Source organism: Stegastes partitus, unplaced genomic scaffold (assembly GCF_000690725.1).
Source record: "Stegastes partitus isolate 25-593 unplaced genomic scaffold, Stegastes_partitus-1.0.2 Scaffold54, whole genome shotgun sequence".
Taxonomy (NCBI): domain Eukaryota; kingdom Metazoa; phylum Chordata; class Actinopteri; family Pomacentridae; genus Stegastes; species Stegastes partitus.
Window position 1 is genome coordinate 726,348 of NW_007577785.1, and position 21,130 is coordinate 747,477.

Sequence of the window (21,130 nt, forward strand, 5' to 3'; positions counted from 1 at the left end):
TTCAATATTTAATCAAGAATCTATCTCATTTCATTTCTTTCTACTCCGCATTAGTCCAGAGTTTGAAGGAAACCTTGACTGAGAGTCTAGATAATCATTGTCTTGTTTGAAATTGATGTGTGCCTATGAGAAGTGCAATCAAATACATATATTGGCTGAAACGGTGACCGCAGATGTTGCTGTTGGAAAGCGTGAGTTTCATTTTGTGCGCGCGCGTATGAAAGGATGTTCAAAAGCCTTTTAATATCCAAGCTGTACTTTATAAACACCATTGCCCGTTGGCGTTAACCAAACATAATTAATAGGAGTATTTTACTCTCGGTTTTCTCGGGCACAAAGTCACAGAACACAACGCTGGAGGAGGCTGGCAAGCAAGCAAGACGAACAAAGACCAAGAGATCCTGCTAGGTTCGCGCCACAAACAGACTAGAGAGACGCAGATCAGCTTAACGTTACTGTAATTTACTGGCATCAACTTAAAAAAGGAGAGAACACAAGTTTACTTGATTGGTTTCCCACTATTCACCCACAATTCACATTCCGTTTTCCATCTCAAAACACCTAGAAACTAATTGAAATGAAACAGAAGTAGAAGCTCATAGATGTAGCATATATGAAACTAGATGCATATATTGTGATATACGCAGCACATCTACAGTTTACTGGGAGAAACCCTGTTCAAAGGACAATTTTACAGCATGGTAACTTTTAGTGTTGTAGTATTATGCCATTCGTGACAGACAATGGAAAATATGCAAGTGTGTAACTTGACACAGCAAGGCAGAAGAAGAAAAGGCTGCACTGACAGCTGGCAGGGAACACCTGTCTTCTTGGCATTGTGGGTACCTCCAGTCCCAAGATGCCTCTCTAGCCAGGGAAAGGTCTGGGCTGACAGAGAGGCCTACGGGTAAATGCTGGCGTCTGGCGCCTGTTGAGACGCAGGATTACACGAGACCTTACAGCACACTTTGTGCCAGCGGGGCTGTATATCTTTCTCCGCTGGGTTTTAGCTCCATGTGGCGAGATTTTTATTCCTCTGTAGCTACTCGCGGACTAACAGGACACAAGGAGGGAAAGCTGAAGCATTACGAAATAAAGCTACTTCAACAGAGCACATTTACAAGTGCTTAGGCCGAGGCGATGAGTCATTATAATTGTCTGCTAACCTCGAATACAATCATTTTATCACAATATGATCATATTAGTTTAGTTTTACCGAGTTCTGTTATTTGAATTAAACAAATTGCAAAAACAAACTAATTAAAAAACAACAAAATGAGGTATTAAAGTTTTGGGAAAATTTAAAAACTTTCACACTGACTGACTATGATAAAAGGAGTTGACCGCAAATAAAGTACAGTTTATCTGAAGAAAATTAATTTACTTAACATAATTGCAAAATGTCAGTTTGAGTTCAGCTTTGAACGTCTTTTTAAAATGCCTTGCTGTTTATTTTGCTTGCGTAGTTAATTTGTTTTCTGTGACACATAATTTGTGTTAAACAGCTGTGTGTCCGTTGTTCAAGAGTCTTCTCAGGAACTAAACTCATAACTTAAAGTCTGTTGTGCACAGTCCTGTTGAATTTTAAATGCATCTGAAGAACCACGAAGATTAGACAAATTGACCAGTGGCAGATTTAAAATGGCGGCTTTGCTTGAGATTCAATATTCGCACACTGCAAAACAACCACAACATTTGCACTGTTATGTGATTTGTGTTGCAGCACCTCGCTACTCTGAAACAATTAGCAAATAAGGCTGTTTCTCTTCAATACTCTGCTTTATTTTTTTTTCTTTTTGTTTTGTTTTGTTATGTTTTAAGGTTATTACTTGTGTTATTCTAACTGTATATCTCAATAAGTTCTATACAGGTATGTGAATTCCCATATACTGTTTTGTTATTGTAATGTACATATGCCTGACCTTATTTTTTCTATCTAAAATAAAATAAAAATTTGATCACAAAAAAAAACAATACTCTGCTTTTCCCTTACTAGACGTTCTTATTCACACCCTCACTCTCTTATACCTCATAAGGCCTCAGAGAGAACAAAAAGCTAGAATGAGAACATTTTGCAGGTCAGCAACCTTAGATAGTGTATTACATCCCAATTGTATCAGGACATTAGGAAAACTCCTCTCATTTGTCTCCATATTGCTATGATGATGCTCCTCTTCTTTCACTGGTACTAAACCCAGGTGCCTAATTACATAAAGCACTAGACGTGTACATGGGTGTGTTTAAACTGAAGGCAAATTTTCAAAGTTCTCAAGTCGGGGACCCCGAGCATTCACCTGCCTCTTATTATACAAAGGGTCATCAAAATGCAAATATCCCCAACTAGAATGAATATGAGCAATTAACGTGCTCACAGGCACGTGTCCTAAGACCATACACATTATTAGGATTAGGTAAATGAAGGCTTATTTAACTGGAAATGCAATTCTGCTTATTTAACTGAAAATGGCATTTCTCTTTTAACTGCCATAGTTTGGCGCACATAAAAGCAATAACATAGACAAAGCGTCGTGTCAATGGGCAACTTACTGTACAAGCAAAGTTCAGAAATATATGATTTGGCTTTACACCAAATATAAAACACTAGTGTCATTACCTTGTTGTTCATGAAGGCTTTGAGACACTGGACAACTTTATGTTGGTTCTTTTTGTCAATCTTCTCTTGCCTGGAGACACAAGAGAGCAAAAAGGAGCATTTAGGGTCAAACTTGCAGCATGAAGACGATTGAATACGAACTGTATACAGCGCATTTGTGTACATTCTCATATACAAATACAAATATACACGGACTTTGTCTAAAATTCACTCAGACAAATATAAATACCACTTCATTAGTTGTTTTTCTTGTTTGTTTGGTTTTTTTTGTCGTAAAATGTTTGATTTGGTATTATTATTTTGTCAAAATTCCTAAACAGGGTGAATTTAATCAAAACTACACAATTCAGATTTTTGTTTTTTTAGTTATTATTTACAACAGATACTATAAATGCACAAATAATTGTAGTGAAATAGGTAAGAGTTTGTGCAAGAACAAACACAAGTGAATGCAAAAACTTACTGTTTCTTAAATAGCAACCTCTCCAAAATGTCCAACAGCAGTCCAAGACCCTCATGCCCAAAACTCTGCACCCAGCTGAAAAAACAAACATTAAATCAATACCTCAACAGAGTAAGACTGACAACTGACAAAAACAATTTCATACTCATCAACCACCATGGAAAGCTTTAGACAGAAAATAAATAAATAAATAAACTTGTAGAGTTCCGTGCTTTGTACTGAGGAGAAAAGGAGCAGTAGTAAACAATGGACTGTATGCCTGATACAAAAAACTGAACTCAATAGTACACAGAGCGAAACAACAAATAGAGAGCACATTAACACAAGTAAAACTATAGTGTGAGTGAATGTGCCTGTGGGTTATGTTGGTGTTTCAACTGGTTCTATCTGTTTTTTAAAAAATGGTGTAAAATACATGTTTAGTATTTTAGGTCTGAAATTCCATGTTTGCTACACATTGACCATAACATATCCTTTAAGCTGACATACAGGCACCAACTAAGCCTAATGTATGTTGCAGAACAAAATGCGATGCTCTAACACAGAGACATAGCATTAAAAACAAGGTATTCTTGGTTGTTATTTTAGTCAACTAAAAATATTTCTGAGACAAGCAATGATGTTCTGACAAATCAATAAAGCAATATGCATTTGTTTAAATCAACCCAAAATTCAGCTTAAAGAACATATCTTCATAAACAGTAACGGCAATGAGCCTGTGCGACCTTATTTGACAGAAATCTATGCATTTTCCAACAAAACCGGTTTAAAAACACATAAAGCCTCTTTGTGGGGTACCAGAAATTCCCCTATGCAGGAAAAAAACCCTGAGCTTGATACAAAGGCACTGAACCTTTGAGAGAAAAATATAAAATGACAAAAAAAAAAAAATCACAATGCAGAGAAAGAAGTTTAGGGCCAGGGGACAGAATTAGATTCTTATGGAAGTTATATCTGAAGCAAGTGACATTTATGAGTTGCATCTCTCCAAAGGAGGTTAAGCAAGTTCACACCTCTCCATCAAAAAATGGAGGGAAAAAAAAAAAAAACCCTACAGAAAGTTCGACTTTTCCTGCCGTTCTTTATGTGAATTTAGACACATCTTATAGAGAAGGTGCCTTTGGTGGATCTCACAGACTGTTGCCTGTGATTAAAGAGTAATATTGAAAGCTTAGAACCAACATATAATATAGATTTATTTTTCTTTTAAAGGGCACAGTTCTCTACACAAAGAGCCATCCTTTGGAAATGGCGATGCTGAGTGTGTCTACGAAGAGATTCAAACGAACAAACCAACTTCCTAAACGTGACCTCAACTCAAGTATACAAGAGTAGACATCAGGAATATCAGTAATATTAGGGAATAGCAAACAGATGTCTGAGATACATAGGAAAGTACAATGTTATCACCACTGTGATATTAATATGTATTTATTAAATGGAATTTTTGGCTTTCAGGAGATAAAAACAACAGATACAGGGACCAAAAGCAGCAATAACTTTCAACACAGAAGTCTTACTGTGATTCAAATAATCAATCAACCAGTCGATCAGGCTGTATTTGAATAGCACTTTTCATACAAATAGAATGTAACACAAAGTGCTTTACAGAACAAATAAGGAGTGGAAAAAAGAACGCAATATGCCTTGGCAGAAGTTGGATGAAAACCTTTCGGTATGCAGAAAACAGATTCTAAGAAAACCACGAGCAAGACTATGAGCAACTGCACCTCCCTCTTGACTGAACCTGAATAGCTTCTCTGAACATTAGCATTCACACTTGCTGCTCTAATCAACAAGCTGCATGCCTCCCAGCATCAAATCTACAGAAATTCTCAAGGTGACAAGATAAAATGAGAAGCTGTTATCGGAATTTAATTTTTGAAAAAGAGTAGTGTGCACCCATGAGTTCATGTATCTATTGTTACAATGTTGGGTGTGAAATCACAAATTTGATTTATTTTGCATTTTAAAAAAACTGTAGGAACTCTAAATAATAAATATTCTACCACCTGTTAATTTGTTTGGTCATATTTAATTTGCATCTGCACTGATCACACAGAAAATGGCTGAATTTTCTTCCAGCCACAATAAAGTATCGGCACTAACAATGATTTATTTGTGTTTATTAGTGACACCATATATCTAAGTGTTGAGTGTAAACATCACATTTGTATGTGTATGGCATGAACTTAGAGGATAAAAGCACATGGACTTTAAATTTGTAGGATATATCACACCTTTACATATAAATACAGCAAAAGTCTCAACCATCTTGTGCACATATTTCTATACAAACAACCTCATAATTTGAATGAGAAATCTCACCTTTGTGTCCACACTATTACCTGTAAGCTAAATGTACTATTCTGCAAAAAGTTCAGGGCACATGCTGCTGCTTTTGATGTATCAGTGAGGCCATGTCTTGAAAAAATTATGCAGAAAAAAAAACTTTCACTATCCTGGTAATTGATTTAGCCAAGGTGAGCAGTGTACAAGGCAAGCATAGCATGTCGTCACAGCGTATTTGATGGTTAAACTAGTCAAGGGCTTCCATTGTACAAATAAATATAAAACCTTGAAATTCCCCTTTCACAGTGATTTAAGCATGCACACTAGCAGTGAAAGGTTAACTTAAAATCAAAGTAGTTATGAAAACTTGTTTTTTTTGCTTGACTCCCTTCAAGCATCCACAAAAAAATGAAAACCCCATACCATCATAGTATAGCTATATGTGCGTGACAGGGTCAGGAAAATGAAGAAGGTTGGCAAAAACTGTCAATGCCCTGCTAATAAAGAAAGGGAAAGCTGCTAAGGTAGCTAAGAAAAAGGCTCTAATGTTTGGGGAAAGAAAAGCAGCCCACCCTTCTGAGTGGGCTAGGGGTTTTGTCATTCTGGTTTTAAAGTAGGCAGGCCAGAGGTCTTTACAAGAGGTCCACTGAAATGCATAGCTCAGTGGCAACTGCATGCTAATTTTTCATCAATAGTTGAGTCAAAGCAGAGAAAAACAATCAGCTGATCTATAACGGGAACTACTGCAGGGGAAACCAACATGCCTGCACTATCAGGGTCTGCTGCAACAAATTTGAAAGACGTTTGCCTTGAAACAAATGACAGAAAAGAGGAACACGATAGTTGTGGCATAAGTGAGCTTTCAAAGGCTTTTTGAAGTTTTTAGCTTTTAGAAATTTTGGAGATGTCAGAGGACAGAAAGAGACAATGTACTAGTTTTTAGAGCAAAAAAAACTACACAAGGGAGAGACAATATTTCATGTACGGAGTGTTTCTTTCTGTCCTTACTGAAGGTCAGGGAGAGAAATAAAGCAGGGCAATTTTATTTATCGTGCATGCTGTGCTAAATCACAGTGCTATTATACTTATGTCTTTTTGCACGGAGAGAACTCACCACTTTCACACGCACATGGTACAGATTAACTGACAACAGCTACAACATAAGTGCTCACGCTGATGACCACTTATGTGACAATTCCAATAAAGTCTATTCAAAGAAAGAGAAAGGCACCAAAATGCACAAAAAATGGAGTCTAAGAAGTCTGGAAGATGCAGACATTACAGTCTGTCTGCAAACTTGTGTTTTTCACAGCAGTCTAAAGACTACAGGTTGAGCCGCAACATGTTAAACATCACTGCAATAGTAAACTGATGTTGTCACAGTAGTTGTTTTGCAAATCAGACATGGACTGCAAGATGGCTGACCAAAAATCCTGAATTCCCAGAAATCGCTAGAATTCATTTTGGCAATTAATCGGGCATCATGACCCCCCAGAAACTACAACCATTCTGGCAGAAATTCAACCCAATATAATTGGTCGTGGGTGACCAATTTAGGGATAAAATCCAACCAAATCCGTCTGTCTGTTTCTTTATCCTTGTGCAGTTAAGTGGTTTGTATTTGACATGCTGTCTGTCTAGACTTTAAAATGATTAAAGTATTTTATATTCTGCTTGCTAATCTAACATGCTCTGGCAGCCCTTGGGTTTCATTAGTTCCTAACATCTGGCACCCCTCCCACACCCCAAATGAGAAAACTTCAATCATATTCTCTGCCTAAAATGTCCTCAGTGTCTGGAGCCGTATTGTGCAAAAAAAGCGTATCTGAAAAAGTTTCCACAATTTTTGTCGGTGCAGAGAAACTGCAGCACTCATTTGTCTGATTGCTACCTGTTCACATTGTGACTGTCTTTACATATTTAGTATCACACAGAACTGCGCAGCACAGTTTCATAGCACGGCATGGCCTGGGCTACCTTTGGTTTTCACAGCATCATCATTTGTCACGATTTTTGATTAGTGGTGAATGTCGAAGATGAAATCATCACTCTTAACACCACCTCAAATGGTTGGCTGGTTTTGTTGTTCTAAAACCAGAACAGTATTAATACAGAATACCAGCAGAAATATGGTTGTAGTAGCAGCAGTCCATCTGAAATTCACACTCAATTTTCTGGCTGTTTTCTTTTCCTTGTGTGAACACCAACTTAAATTTCTTGAAATGTTATCCTAGATCATAGATCAGTCTCCCAAGATATGGACGAGACACTGTAAACCAATTTCTTTTTTTTTTTTCTTTTCTTTTTCTTTTTTTACATGCAATAAACAGTAATTGTTCCTCACTCTGATATCAGAGGCCAACTGTAGTCAGACCTCATCAACATATGCAAAATAAGTGCAGCAATATTGAGCTGAGGACTATCATCTCACAAAGACACCAAGAAACAGAATGAGGGAGAAAGCAGTTTAAAAAAGAGAGAGAGAGAGAGAGAGAGAGAGAGAGAGAGAGAGAGAGAGAAAACAAATTCATCATCCCATTCCCAGGGAAACAAAAACAGTCATAAATCAAAGAGAAAAATGAGGCGCCTTATCTGGCTAACTTCACACCTAAGGTAGCTTGACTTCTAACGGAGTCTCAGGAGAATGCCTCCAAGGTTCCCAGGCAGTGTAGCGCAGCGTTGCACTCCACTAAAGCAGTTATGAACCAGAAATAAAAAATTAACTTAAAATGTTGTCCCAAGCATAGCAAGTTAACTGACTACAGGAGGGCTCTCTAGGGACAGAAAGAGGAGGCTGAAGTCACAGTAGTGTGGGACATCTGAAATAAAGGAAAGGTCATTTCATATAGTGAGCTCTGAATTACGTCAGTCTAGCAGACACAACAACCACACACTGCGTCTAAAAACTAGGTAAGTTTCCAAAGTGTCTCGCATGGTAACGTATTAAAAATATGAAAACTATGGGATTTGTGTTGATGCAATGATGACAATTTCAACACATTTGTGAAATAGTGTATAGAATTTTATATTTAACTTAAATATTAACAATAAAAATTATAATATAATTATAACTGTTTGCCAAATCCCCCAAATGAAAGGCTTTTAGAGAAGATTCAGGCTGTACCTAAGCATGCACATTGTACCTTTTATAATTAGATCATTAATTTGCCCTTTTCAAATTCGAAAATTCCAAATTACAATTTGCACCATCAAAATCATTTTTGGGAGGAAAATCTTAATTAGTTAATATTTTGGTGGCATAAAGCAGTGGTGACAGAAACAAATGATGTTAAAAAATAAATATTAAATAATTATATGTATTAATAAAACCATGGAAAACATTGTCTCCTACTTTAACATAACATGGATAGGAAATAAAACATTGCTGTGCGTGTTGTTTTAAAAATAAAAAATGCACTCAATGCTTACCATATTAGATACACCTGTAAATATAATGCAATCCAGTACCGTTCAGCCATGAATTCAGCCTTTAGAAAAATAACCTGACACTGTCAAAGTGATACTAATTTAACTAGATATTTATTATTGAGGCAGTAGTCGTGCCACACTGGAATACGTTCTCCTGAAATGAGTGTCTGATATTCTTCACACTCTCCTGTTTGTAAATGAGGTGGGCAATACATTAGAAATACCTGGCAACATAAAGCAGTCCATTTCAACATCAGTACAAATGTCACCCTAATAATAAATATGCATTTAAATTACTATTTCTATGTCTGTAATTGGTGTTCAGTTTTGACTGATACTACAGTATGATACTACAGTATCAATCAAAACTGAACACTAATATCTTTGTAAAGGACAAAGTACAGCTCATGTCTGATCTGTTCTATTAGCTTGCATGATATTTTCTTGTTTTTCCCAATTACGTGGCCATTGAGTGTATAATCAACTAATGAGAAAAAACACAGGCATTTTTGGGAACAGTTTGTATCATAACAATACTATCAGTATAATCAATTGAAGGAATTGTGAATCTTTATGTGCAGTTCATGGGTGGGAGGTGTATGTCGGGAGAGCATTCAAGGTTTCCCTTACACATTCGTGTAAGGAAGAGGGATGTTAAACTTTCCCCCACTGTATAGTCAAACTGAAAAAAATAAATCTGGAGCCTTAAACCTGAAGGTCAGTTTTAATATAATATCAAAAACCAATTTCCACTTGTTTGTCAGATCCATTTATCAAATCCGTTTAATACAATTACATCTTGTAGCCTTGCTGTTCCTGTGGGCTCGTACTGTGGCCTCTCTTCACAGAAAGCGAGAGAGAGCCGGCGCAGCTCAGGTGGATAAGGTACACCGGAGTCAGAGGCGAGCATCACAAGGTGATGCTCCAGAGCTGCAAGAAGTTCCAAATTACCTCGAAGTCTCTTTGCTCTGCCAGAAAGTGCCTGATGGGGGAGCATATAAGTCTGTCAGCCTATACTAGTGGGATGCAATCACTGGATTGAGGAAATGTGTGAGAGTTGCTTCATCAGTGCCAAGAAAGTCACACTGATCAGCATCCAAAAACAGTGGCAGACAAAATGCCTTTACTGCCAAATCAATCCCACAACTCAGGACTGTAATGGCGCTGTTAGATAGCTAGGGGTTACGGCTGTCGGCCCACTGTTTCTAGCCAAGGCAGATTTATGGTCCAGTCCAAACTGTGTCATTATTCATGAGCCTGGCAATCTGTTTTATCAGTGGTGACTTCATCGAAGTTCAGTGCCTCGCAGCGACATTTTCCTTGAGGATCACACAGTTAAGGTTCCCATAAACAGAAGTGTGTATGCATACACTGTTGTTATTCGCATCAGATTATGGGACTGCTGTGACACCTGATGTTGCAAGTCGTCATGAACACAAAGATTTAACTAAAACGGATTTGTTGTGCAGGAGAATTACACCTCTTTGACAGAATCTGTGCAAAACCATCACAGTATATGCATACAAAGGCAGAGGCTATTGCTGAATTGTTGAATTGGCTTTTATTTGCTTAAATAGAAGTCAATGACTTTAAACTGCTGCCCTGTACAGAATAGTTGAGAAGTTATACATCCAGAGTTCTCAGAGCTATCAGGATTTCCCTTACCATTACAAGAGTGAAATGATTGAACATGGGGAGAAAAAAAAAAACTGCTGAGGGTTCCCTCCAGCTCTGGAGAGAAAGAATACCATATTACCTTGAATGTAAGTGGAGGTCATCCTATATTTGCTGAAAAGACAATTGCATAATCAGATTTTTTTTTTTTTTTTTTGTTGAATGAAGAGTTTAACAGTAAAATGATATTCTTCTACATAGGGTATTGCCATGTGGGTTCTTTGCAGTTGTAATCTTGCTTGAGTAACAAGTCCATTCATAGTCGGTCTTTTGCAGTTAATCAGCCCTAAAGGTGTTTTGTTAGCCCATTTTAATTTGCAATAGTTTGTGAAGGCTCCTGTAATGTGTTTTTCTGGGATAGCATAGTATAGTGCATGATGCATTCTGTGTAGATACAGACAGATGACCAGAGATGCTGTGCTACATCTTTATAAATCACACGCTCTGAGAGACAGTGTGAAAAATCTTAAATGTCAAAGAAAATGATTCTGAGAGAGAAGTGAGTGAGAGAGTACTCTTAGTGCTACAGTAACTGACTTAGATGGCCAGTGCCAACCCCCTCCAAGAAAGTGACCTGGCTACAGACTTTAAATGTAACAGAAAGTTTACCAAGTAGAATTTTAACAGACAATGTTCTAAAATAATGTGAAAATGCATAGATTTGGGTCAAATAACTTTCATGGGTATGATCCCTACACTCGTGAGCAACACCTAAAGTAGCTAAAGGCTGGAACACTCCTAAATAACACTCTGTTGGGTAGATGATCAGCACATAATAATATGAAAAGTTTATTAATGTTTCATTAACAAAGGGAAACTAAAGGGAAAAACAATATACATATTTAATAAAACATGACAAATTTTGGTGATCCCATCATATGGTATGTCAAGCTGGGTAATTGTTAAGAAACAAATTACAAAAGAGACAATAGAGAGGGCACCTAGAGAGGAAAGCTATTTCCACCATCATAGTCTTGTACAATACCTGACAGGGTTGCTGGTGAGGGACACTCGCAGAGAGTCTAGACAGGCAAACAGACGTTCGTCCATCACTCCTGACTTGAGCTCACCCAGGAATTCTTGGGGAGATATCTGATGGCTGCTTCTTAAGCTACCCTGGAAAACAGAAAGGAAGAAGAAATTTCTTAATTGTATTCATGCAAAATGTGATTAAAAATGAGGCAAAAGATCGAAATAGCTACAAAAGCAACCATTTGTTGAAGGGCCTTTACCAGTGTAGTGCCCTTGTCTCTTTAAAAACCTGAAAATCAGGATGTAGTTAGCAGCAGTTATTACACTGAAAGAGAACATGTTGAAAATGTAACCACGTCACAAAATGACAAATCATTGTCGGGGTGGATTTTCTTTTTAAAAGTGACAGGGTATTAATAATTGTACATCTGTTAGAACAAGGTTGGAAACAGACAGAGAAGATGAATCAATCAATGACAGTTTATTTAAGGTTCAAACATATGTTGTATGGCTAGTACAAAAAGACGCTAGCTTCCCCTATCACAGAGTTACATGCAAATCACAATCCTCTTCCACTGAATAGCGTATGGTGGTATATTTACTGTGTTCTCAAACACAATGCTAATCAATCAACAGCAGCTCAAGTGTATCGCAGTAATGCAGGTACATCCATAAAACATGACAGCATCACTGTGTCAGCTATACATTAGCATTAGTATGAGCCTGCCTCAAGGTAGACAAGTGAGGAAGAATATGGCATTTAGTATGAGGGCAGTGTTTTCTCTGAATTTTAAACATCTGATGGAAAGCCACAGACTCCCAACTACTATACCCTCGTTATAGGTGTAATGTGTAACCTGGACCAATAACAATCATATACAACATGCAAAAACTATTAATGTCAACTGTACATCTTTCTCTTAATTTGAAAAATCATAGTTTTAGGCATTTACTGAATGTGCCACATTAAATGGGGGTATAAAAAAAAAGACAGGCATACTTTCATTTCCACTATATTATTTATATCTTTGTGTAAAATCTTTTCTTAATTACCATGAAAAAGTTCAAGAGTTTGAGTTCAAATTCCCAGTATAAAATCACATTCTGCAGTGATATTTATAAAACCTCTATTAAAAGTAAAATATGACAACTTCTTTTCAGCACTAAATTTTTCCAGGCTTTTGATTCATCATTAAGCAAGGCCAGGGCTGTGGATAAACCTGAACACTTATTCCTTTGTACCAGAGAGGCCTCTTAAATAATTCCCAAACCTTCAAATATTTTACACCAAAACCTCCACAGTACACACACCAAATAGCGGGTCCCACGGGGAACAGAATCTAAACTCTTTTCATGTTCATTGAAATTTCATTCACTAGCACATAAATCAAAGTAATTGACACAGCTGTAAATGTATTATTTTCTCAAACTTGAAAAAACATGGCTGTATCTCCTTTGGCTACTAATAATTCACAAGCATACGAGCAAACTACTGAATATACCTGGATACAGCTTTCTTTGTAGCATGACGAGACAACAGTAAAAATCTTGAAGCTGAAGTGTTTTAGGGTGGTGAAGACAGAAAGCTGCACTTATTCAATTTATCAAGCCAGCTGCACTACTGCCAAGATGTCACATATTGTTGAATATGTTGTTGATTCATGAAAGGGCTCAGATATTAACCTGTAACACTATCAAGATGAATAAATAATCTCTAACCCTTACAGGCTGCCAAAACAATGGAATTATGTCCAGTCTGTCTCTCGGTTGACACCTCCAACCCCCGCATCAATATTTGACACAAAATTAGCTGTCAAATCTCACTCAAAAACCCCACTGTTGTCTTTATCCATCAAAGACTGTGTGTTATGATGATCAGAAGAACTCCAATAGACCTAGAAAGAGAAAGCTAACACCGATACGAGGTGTGTCAGAAATGTTTCAGGACTGGTATCATAAAAGATATATTTCAAATCCAAGCTACAAAACTACAAGTTTTCCCTTCGAAGTAATCCCCCTGGAGTCTAACACACTTTCCCAGCCTTCTCTGCCACGCCACCATGCACTCCTGGAAGAATTCTTCCAGGATCCTCTGCAGCTCTGTCGTCACAGACATCTTGATGCCATCCACATCTTCAAAACAGGCCCCTTGATGACCCCCTTGAACTTGGGGAAGAGAAAAAAAAAAATCACACGGAGCCAGGTGGGGTGAGTAGGGAGGTTGCTCCGGCACGGTGATGTTCAGCCAAGAACTGTCAGATGCTCAGGGCAATGTGAGCAGGCGCATTGTTGTGGTGAAGCAGCCACAACTTGTCCTGCCACAACTCTCGCCTCTTCTCGCGCACTGAACGAAGAAAACACCGCACAATCTCTTTGTAGACGTGCTGGTTGATAGTCTGAAGGGGAAAACTAGTTTGAAATATATCATTTGTGACACCAGTCCTGGAACTTTTCTGGTACACCTCGTATAGGATGAGTCAAATACGAATGTGCATGCCAATTGATGGCCAGAAAAGCTAGAAGCAACTATGGAATTGCTGGTAAACAGTGTGGACCTCTTAGAAAAAAGTTCTATTCACTATGTGCTTCACCCTCGAAAAGACCTCGCCACTGGTCTACCTCAAATGTGCTCCTGGCTCATCACCACAAGCCATATCAAATCATTCCCCCCCTATAAGGCATGAATGGAGCAACACTGTTACAGCATCAAAACCCTCCAGTGCTGTGTAATGGCTTAAACATGGTCTTTTTGCTTTCATGTTGGCTCTTGATTGCAGCTCTTTCTTGGAATCATCAGCCAAGACTGGCTCCTACTTCATATGTCCCTTGCTCTGCACCAACTAAGTGGAACAGCAATCGCAATTTTATAAATGTGAATCACTACCTGGCTGCAAATCAAGCATACAAGTGTCTGTGCCTACCTCCCTTTTCCCTCTTCTATCCCAGTGGTCAACTGCTTCTCCCATCCTGGTGAGAAATGATGATGATAAGCCTGTTTGTTTCTCAGGACCTCTAAGGGCTTCGGAGGCAACAGCAAACCGTGAGTGCTGCACATGGTAGCACGTGGGCATAGGCTTTCTGGTCTTTCACATTAAAGAAGAATTGGTGGCAACCCGTTTGCCAGCTGCGGGCGTTGGAAAAGCAACAGACCTGCCTGCAACTTCACCTACATCATATGACAGAGTGACTTCAGATGGAAACTGAGAGATTGTTTTGGACGGAGAAAGAGTCTTGACCAAAAAGCTGGTGTATGCAGGAGAACAATTATAAACAAGAACTATTTTATTGTAACAATAGACTTGTGTATGCTAAAATGGGTGCAATACTTGCAACATAACACCTTAAAAATACGAACACTAAGCCGTGGTTCAGAATACCAAATATGCTTTAATGAGCTATTAGTCTGTCGCCATCCCCAGCCTTTGTGAAACAAGACTAAGGAGACACATTTCTGAAAATTTGTTTTAGGTGTTATAAAGGCAGAACTAAGTGAAGCACAATTTCCCACACAGCAGGGCCACTGCAGACAAATCAACACTGGCGTCTCTAAGAAGGAGAATGGTTATTTCAGGACAGCGTCTGCTACACAATGCACTGTCAAAGGTCAGCAATTATTTTGTGAAACAAAATACATGGAAATTGGTTTTCTAGAAGCCTATCCACCAAATTCACAAGCTGGAAGCACACTTGATTGTGTAAGCAAGTGGAATACATCAATTTACAATGTAGTATTAAAGGTTAATTGGCAAAGCAGACATGTGGTTGGAGAGGGGTGTGTCAAAAGATTGGTACCTTGGTTTCTCTTATTTTTTAGGGGTTTTTTTTGTGTTTTATTTCTATTATTTACAGGAATTAAATATTGATTCAAGTCAAAGAAATTAGTCAACTGAAAAAAAGGAAAAGATGACAAATAAAAACTTCTAACCGGTTCATTTGTAATTCTTTTAACAAATATGTAATTTACCACTTCATATGTAAATGAGAGGGTGATAAAAGTGTCTTTTTGAAGAATTTTAATTTGCTGCTTTTTGGCCAGTGGCCACAGTATTGTGCTATGCAGGTAAACAAATGCAGGCATATAAACAGGCCAGTCCCCATGGTAACTAGAGATGGACAGCCTAAGGCAACTTGGAGGGCTGTCTGATAATAACAAATATAATAAATGCAACACTTCTTTGCAGGACACAGTGCCAACTTGTTGAGCAAAAAAAAAAAAAAAAACCTTTTCAGGGGTCTGCTGGATAATATCTATATGCTTCATTATTCATAAAACGTATTATTTTTCCTCATACTATCCATTTCTACAGCACCTCAATTGACCCTGTGTTTGAAACAGTACATTATATGCCTCTCCTGCATAGGAGACAAATAATCCATAGGAACAGAGTATATTTAAAATCATGTCAACAAATTTAAAGGTGGAAGTATTACTTACAATTTTAACTTGTACATGTGAAACACTCAAGAGTATTTGCACATACTGTAGTTTACTGTACTGTGCCCATGGTTCTCAGCATAACTCTCCACTACATAAGAATCTTCATTATTTTTCAAGATAACTATCACAGACTGAACCCATATTAATAATGTACATATTGTGGGTTAAGTATTTCATGAAGTATCACCTGCAACTTATGGTCCACACCTTGACTTTCTTGAGGGCAAGATAAGTCAGTGTAAGGCCTCTTTGGTCTGGGAGAGAAATAATGGTCCACAGGGTTCATTTTTTTGGACATTTAATTGTTTTCCTTCAAACACTGACAGTTTTATCACCCTCTATCCGTCTGTCTGCTTTGGGAGGGAGGAAAGGAAAAGCTTGAGGCTCTCTGCTGAAACTCTGAAGGAGGACCAATCAACCATGACAGCAAACTCACATACACAAAATCTAATCACTCAACTTTCACTCAAAAATGTTGAGAATATATATAAAATAAATTAAGAACAAAACTTTATACAGTTATGTCAAATTGCACTATTACTCAAAAAAATCAACAACACATGTTGTGTTGCACAAGAAACAAAAAGAAAATTTTACAACTGAAAACAATTTTTGATCAACTTTTAGGACAGACTGAGTAAACCAGAGAAAGAGAGAGAGAGAGAGAGAGAGAGAGAGAGAGAGAAGTGGAGAGAAAGAGATGAGCCCAACAGGCAGCAATATCGGTGGGTGGGCTCTGTCCTTTAACAATTCAAGCCAATTCTCACTAATTTAATGACCAAGATATTTTCCAAACTTTTTCAATCTTGAGTTTATTGACTATCCTATTAAATATTCCCACCCTTGATACAATATTTGTCCACTATTCCCAGCAGAGGTATAATAATAACAGTAATCTGGGAGACACAGAAACGACAGGACTGAGGGCAAATGAGAATGCTCTGGCTTGTAAACCGAGAGTACATACTTTATTTTTTGATGGTAAAAAGTCTAATTCAATTACTCCCTTGTGGCTGTCAGGCCAAAACGCATAAGAGACATCATTTTTCAGAAAAAAAATACATGGAATGACATGTGGCTGAGCAAAAGTTGAGCAAAACCAGGTCGAGGAAAAAAACTGACAAATAAACACAGATATTAATTTCCAGACATTTAATTACATCAACTATGAAAAGTAGACAGAAAAACATTAACATTAAGACAAGAAATATGTATAAATTGAAAAACTCACAGTTTTAGAGGCAGTAAACATATACTGGATGACCATTTCTCTCTTTGTGTTAAGGTCCTTGTCTCTCAAAGGAGTCTTCTTGTCCTCATTCAGGTTCATGTCCTCCTGAAAGAAAAAAGAAAAAAAAAAAAAGAAATAGGTGATGAACCCTTTTTTTAAAAGGAGGCTTTGTATCAGGCAGAAACAACCATAACTTGAAATTGAAACCAATGCAGAAGTACCCTAAAATGCAATTACCAATGACCTGACGGTCACTAGGTGCTGGCTCCAAAAAATCTCTGGCTCCATTCAAAAAGCATGAACTTCTCTTATAAAACGCTGAGTCTTTTTCTTTTTTTTTTTTTAATGTCACTTGCATGTCGATAGCAAAACTCACTCCTTCTCATAAGTGTGCCAATTGCCATTTTGATTTGCTCACCCGCTGGTTTTCACACTACATTATTTAGAACCAGAGACCTAAGACTAAATTGAAAGTCATAACTTAATGTAAACCTGGAAATGATCAGAAAGATTGAGGATATAAAGACATAAGAAGTTACAACATCCAACCATTATTTATACACCGCTTAATCCTCACTAGGGTCACGGGGGGGCTGGAGCCTATCCCAGCTGACTTAGGGTGAAGGCAGGGGACACCCTGGACAGGTCGCCAGTCTATTGCAGGGCTACACTTAGAGACAGACAACCAAGCACACTCACATTCACGGACAATTTACAATCACCAATTAACCTCAACACGTTTTTGGACTGTGTGGGAAGAAGCTGGAGAACCCGGAGAGAACCCACGCTGCATGGGGAGAACATGCAAACTCCACGCAGAAAGATCCCGGTGCCCCCACCGGGATGCGAACCGGCAACCTTCTTGCTGCGAGGCAACAGTGCTAACCAACTGCGCCACCCTGCACCCTGAAGTTACAACATGTAAAATAAAAACATAAAAAGAAATATCTCAGACTGCATTATTGCTACAGTCAGCAATCAAACATGTACAAATATGTGGCAATAATTAGTTGCTTTCAAAGCAAAATTGAGCAAACCATCAGAAGACCAATACTTCAAACTTTGTTCATTTAGAGACAGAAAAGCAACTTCATAACAGAAATTGCTAATAAACACAATACTTCAGTCATTCAAAGTACTGTCAAAAGAAGGCTGTGGTCTCAGAGGAAGAGTAGTCGTCTCTAAGCCACTTCTCAGCAGGGGATCTAAGGCCAATTGCTTGTGGTGGGCTAATACATATCAGAATTTCACAGTAGATACTGAAAATAAAAATCCTGTTTACTGATGAAAAAAATATGAGGGTCTATGTTAGGAGACAAACAGGGCTGGAGAATGACACTGCAGTGCATCAGACCGACAGTGAAGCATGGTGGTGGGAGTGCTTAAGTCTGGGGGTGTGTTGCCAACTCAGGAGTTGGACACCTGCATCGAATCAATTACATCCTGACCAAGGAGAAGAACCACTTCATTCTTCAAAGACATGCTGTACCCTCTAGTTTGCATCTCTGTGAAAAAGGATTTATTCTGCAGCGGAATAATGATCCCAAACACACCTCAAAGCTTTGCGAGAACTACTTGAGGACCAAAGAAAACCAAGGAGTTCTGACTGCCATAGACATTCCTCCACAGTCACTTGACCTGAACCTCATTGAACATTTTTTGGGGGCACTTGAAAAATGAGAAGGGCAAGCATTCCTGACATCACAATAAGCTCTTCAGAACACTATCAAATCATGCTGAGACAGCATGTTATCAGGTTTTTCAGAGATTCTACTTATCGCTCAAATTCTTCAGCTGACAAAATCAGTTGTAATGAAAATATGCATGCTACATTTGAAATACTTGCAGAATCAAAGTAAAAAATGTTCAAAATAAGGTACATGCCTTTGCTATATTCAGTGTTTCTCTTTATTTTTATCCATATCTTCACCACTTAGTCACTGCTTGCCGTTGAAGAAGGTTTTAAATGTCAAGTCGATTTATTTTCAAAATTCACTTGAGACGATTTTTAACAAAAAAAACATACCATCATCTTTTCAAAGAGAGCCAGGATCTCTTTTTCCGAGGTGATCTTTGATGACAATTCCTCAAAATGATGGGAGGTGGATGATGAAGAAGTGGACCAGTCATTTGAGTTGTGTTTTGATTGAGTTAAGGGTGTCCGCTCCTTTTTACTACCCGGAATCCGAATGCTGGCAAATCTGTCCAGCTGTTGAGACAACAGAAAAAACGTAATTAAAATAAGCACAAACAACACAAGAATTTTCAGTGTCAAGTTGAGATAAACAGAGGAAGTGTTAGACTGTTAGCGTAGTTAACTCAGACGGGGAACAATTAGTCAGTTGATTTGTTAGAAAACAAAGCTAATAGTGTATGAACAAAGCTCATACTCTGCTTGACACATGCTGAGTAACGCACTATCATGATCTAGATGGAGAGTCAACAAAGACATTAGTTAGTAAGAAAAGCACTGTGGTCTGCGACGTCAATGAATCCAACATCTGGCAGTAAAGACCAATTTCACTGCCACTCAAAACACGCAGATTAGATTATTTCAAGTAAAGTGGTGTTAGATGTTGCACAGGCTGATAACAGAAAGTACATCAAAAGACAACACATCCGTTTGTCAAATCTTACCACATCATCTGTGATGTTTCTAAAGGGTAAGTGCTACAAGTGGGGAGCAGAAAAAAAACAAATCAGGATACATGAAGCAAATAGTATAAAATTAGATTTTTTTTTCAGTCCTACAGCAACCTATGGCAAATCATTTTGATACAATGAACAGATATTGGTGATTGCCAACTAAATAAAATGTTTTGCTTCCTCACATTCGACGTACAGATTCAACAATTTCACATACAGCACATTCTGAAAAGATAACTACAGTGAAATGTTGGTATTCTTTGTATTTTATGACACATATTTTGAAATTCAAAAACAGACAGCTTTAAAGTATATGAGTGTTTTTTACATTCACATTGAGGTGGACAGCCAAAGGCAATAAAAATATATAGTCAACACAATGCAAAATGTTCACTCATCATTTGTCTCATCATTCGTCATTTATTTAAAAGCAGTGGGAATGATATATTATCACTGTTTTGGGCAGGTGATCATTGAGATTTGCATAAATAGTTGAATCTGCTATGATTATATACTCAAGGCAAACTCAGTGCTTTGATCTACATGAATTAATGGACCAAACTGCTGCACATTCCCCAGGAGGCTGCAGATGAACAATAGATGGGTGCCAAACTTTACGTACAAGAAGGAAACTCTTTTGTGGCACACAGGTAAGTCGGTTATTAAACCCACGATTAAATGTATAAACCCAAGTGTCTTAGTCAACATCAACACTAGCTATTTAACTAAATTGTTGCCTAAAACACGCTTCTCAACCAGCCCTGTGTACAAGTTATGAAAAAAAAAATCCCCTGTGTAGTGGAAGACATTGGCATTTGGCCTGTTGTTATCAGTGTATACCAGCTCAGTGCCTGCTGGGTAAGTTTTGTCTGCTGTTTTTTTTCTAGTCTAGCAGACTTTATGTTTGTTTGTTTGTTTGCTTTTCTCTGTAGACATCTTGGGAGCTTGCCATCTGTACTTCAGAATCTGTGCTGTGTAATTAGGAACAATCCTAATAAGGAATGGGAAATCAATACATGAACAGAACAAATTACATTTCAATATGTTGTCAATGGAATACTAAATGAAAAAGTGACATGGAAAGGTTCAGTTTCCCTCAAGCATAAAAACAGACCTGAAAGAACTTGGGAGAAATACCAGTGTTTAATTACAATAAAATCGCCTGGAATGAAATGTCAGCCTGTCAATAAGCCGTCCACCTGATGAGTGTGCCGAGATTACCAACATACATTTTTGTTCACAATGGGCTAGAAGAGAAACAGACAAAGTTGACATGAGAGAACAATTACAAAATGAGCCATCATATGTTTGCAGTAGGAATCATTTGCTCTGCTGATCAGCTTGACAAATGGTCAAAGCTAATTTCACACA

General features: G+C 37.9%; 1 protein-coding gene across 1 annotated transcript in view; it reads right to left on the reverse strand.

Annotated features, from left to right (window-relative positions):
- Window positions 1-21,130, reverse strand: part of LOC103352841 (protein diaphanous homolog 3) — a 162,140-nt gene that overhangs the window by 133,456 nt on the left and 7,554 nt on the right. The window contains exons 2-7 of the mRNA XM_008275520.1: window positions 19,751-19,783; window positions 19,140-19,322; window positions 17,114-17,218; window positions 11,458-11,588; window positions 3,078-3,152; window positions 2,615-2,684 (exon numbers count right to left, since the gene is read on the reverse strand). Of these exons, the coding sequence (XP_008273742.1) occupies window positions 2,615-2,684; window positions 3,078-3,152; window positions 11,458-11,588; window positions 17,114-17,218; window positions 19,140-19,322; window positions 19,751-19,783 (597 nt within the window). The remainder of the gene's footprint in view (window positions 1-2,614; window positions 2,685-3,077; window positions 3,153-11,457; window positions 11,589-17,113; window positions 17,219-19,139; window positions 19,323-19,750; window positions 19,784-21,130) is intronic.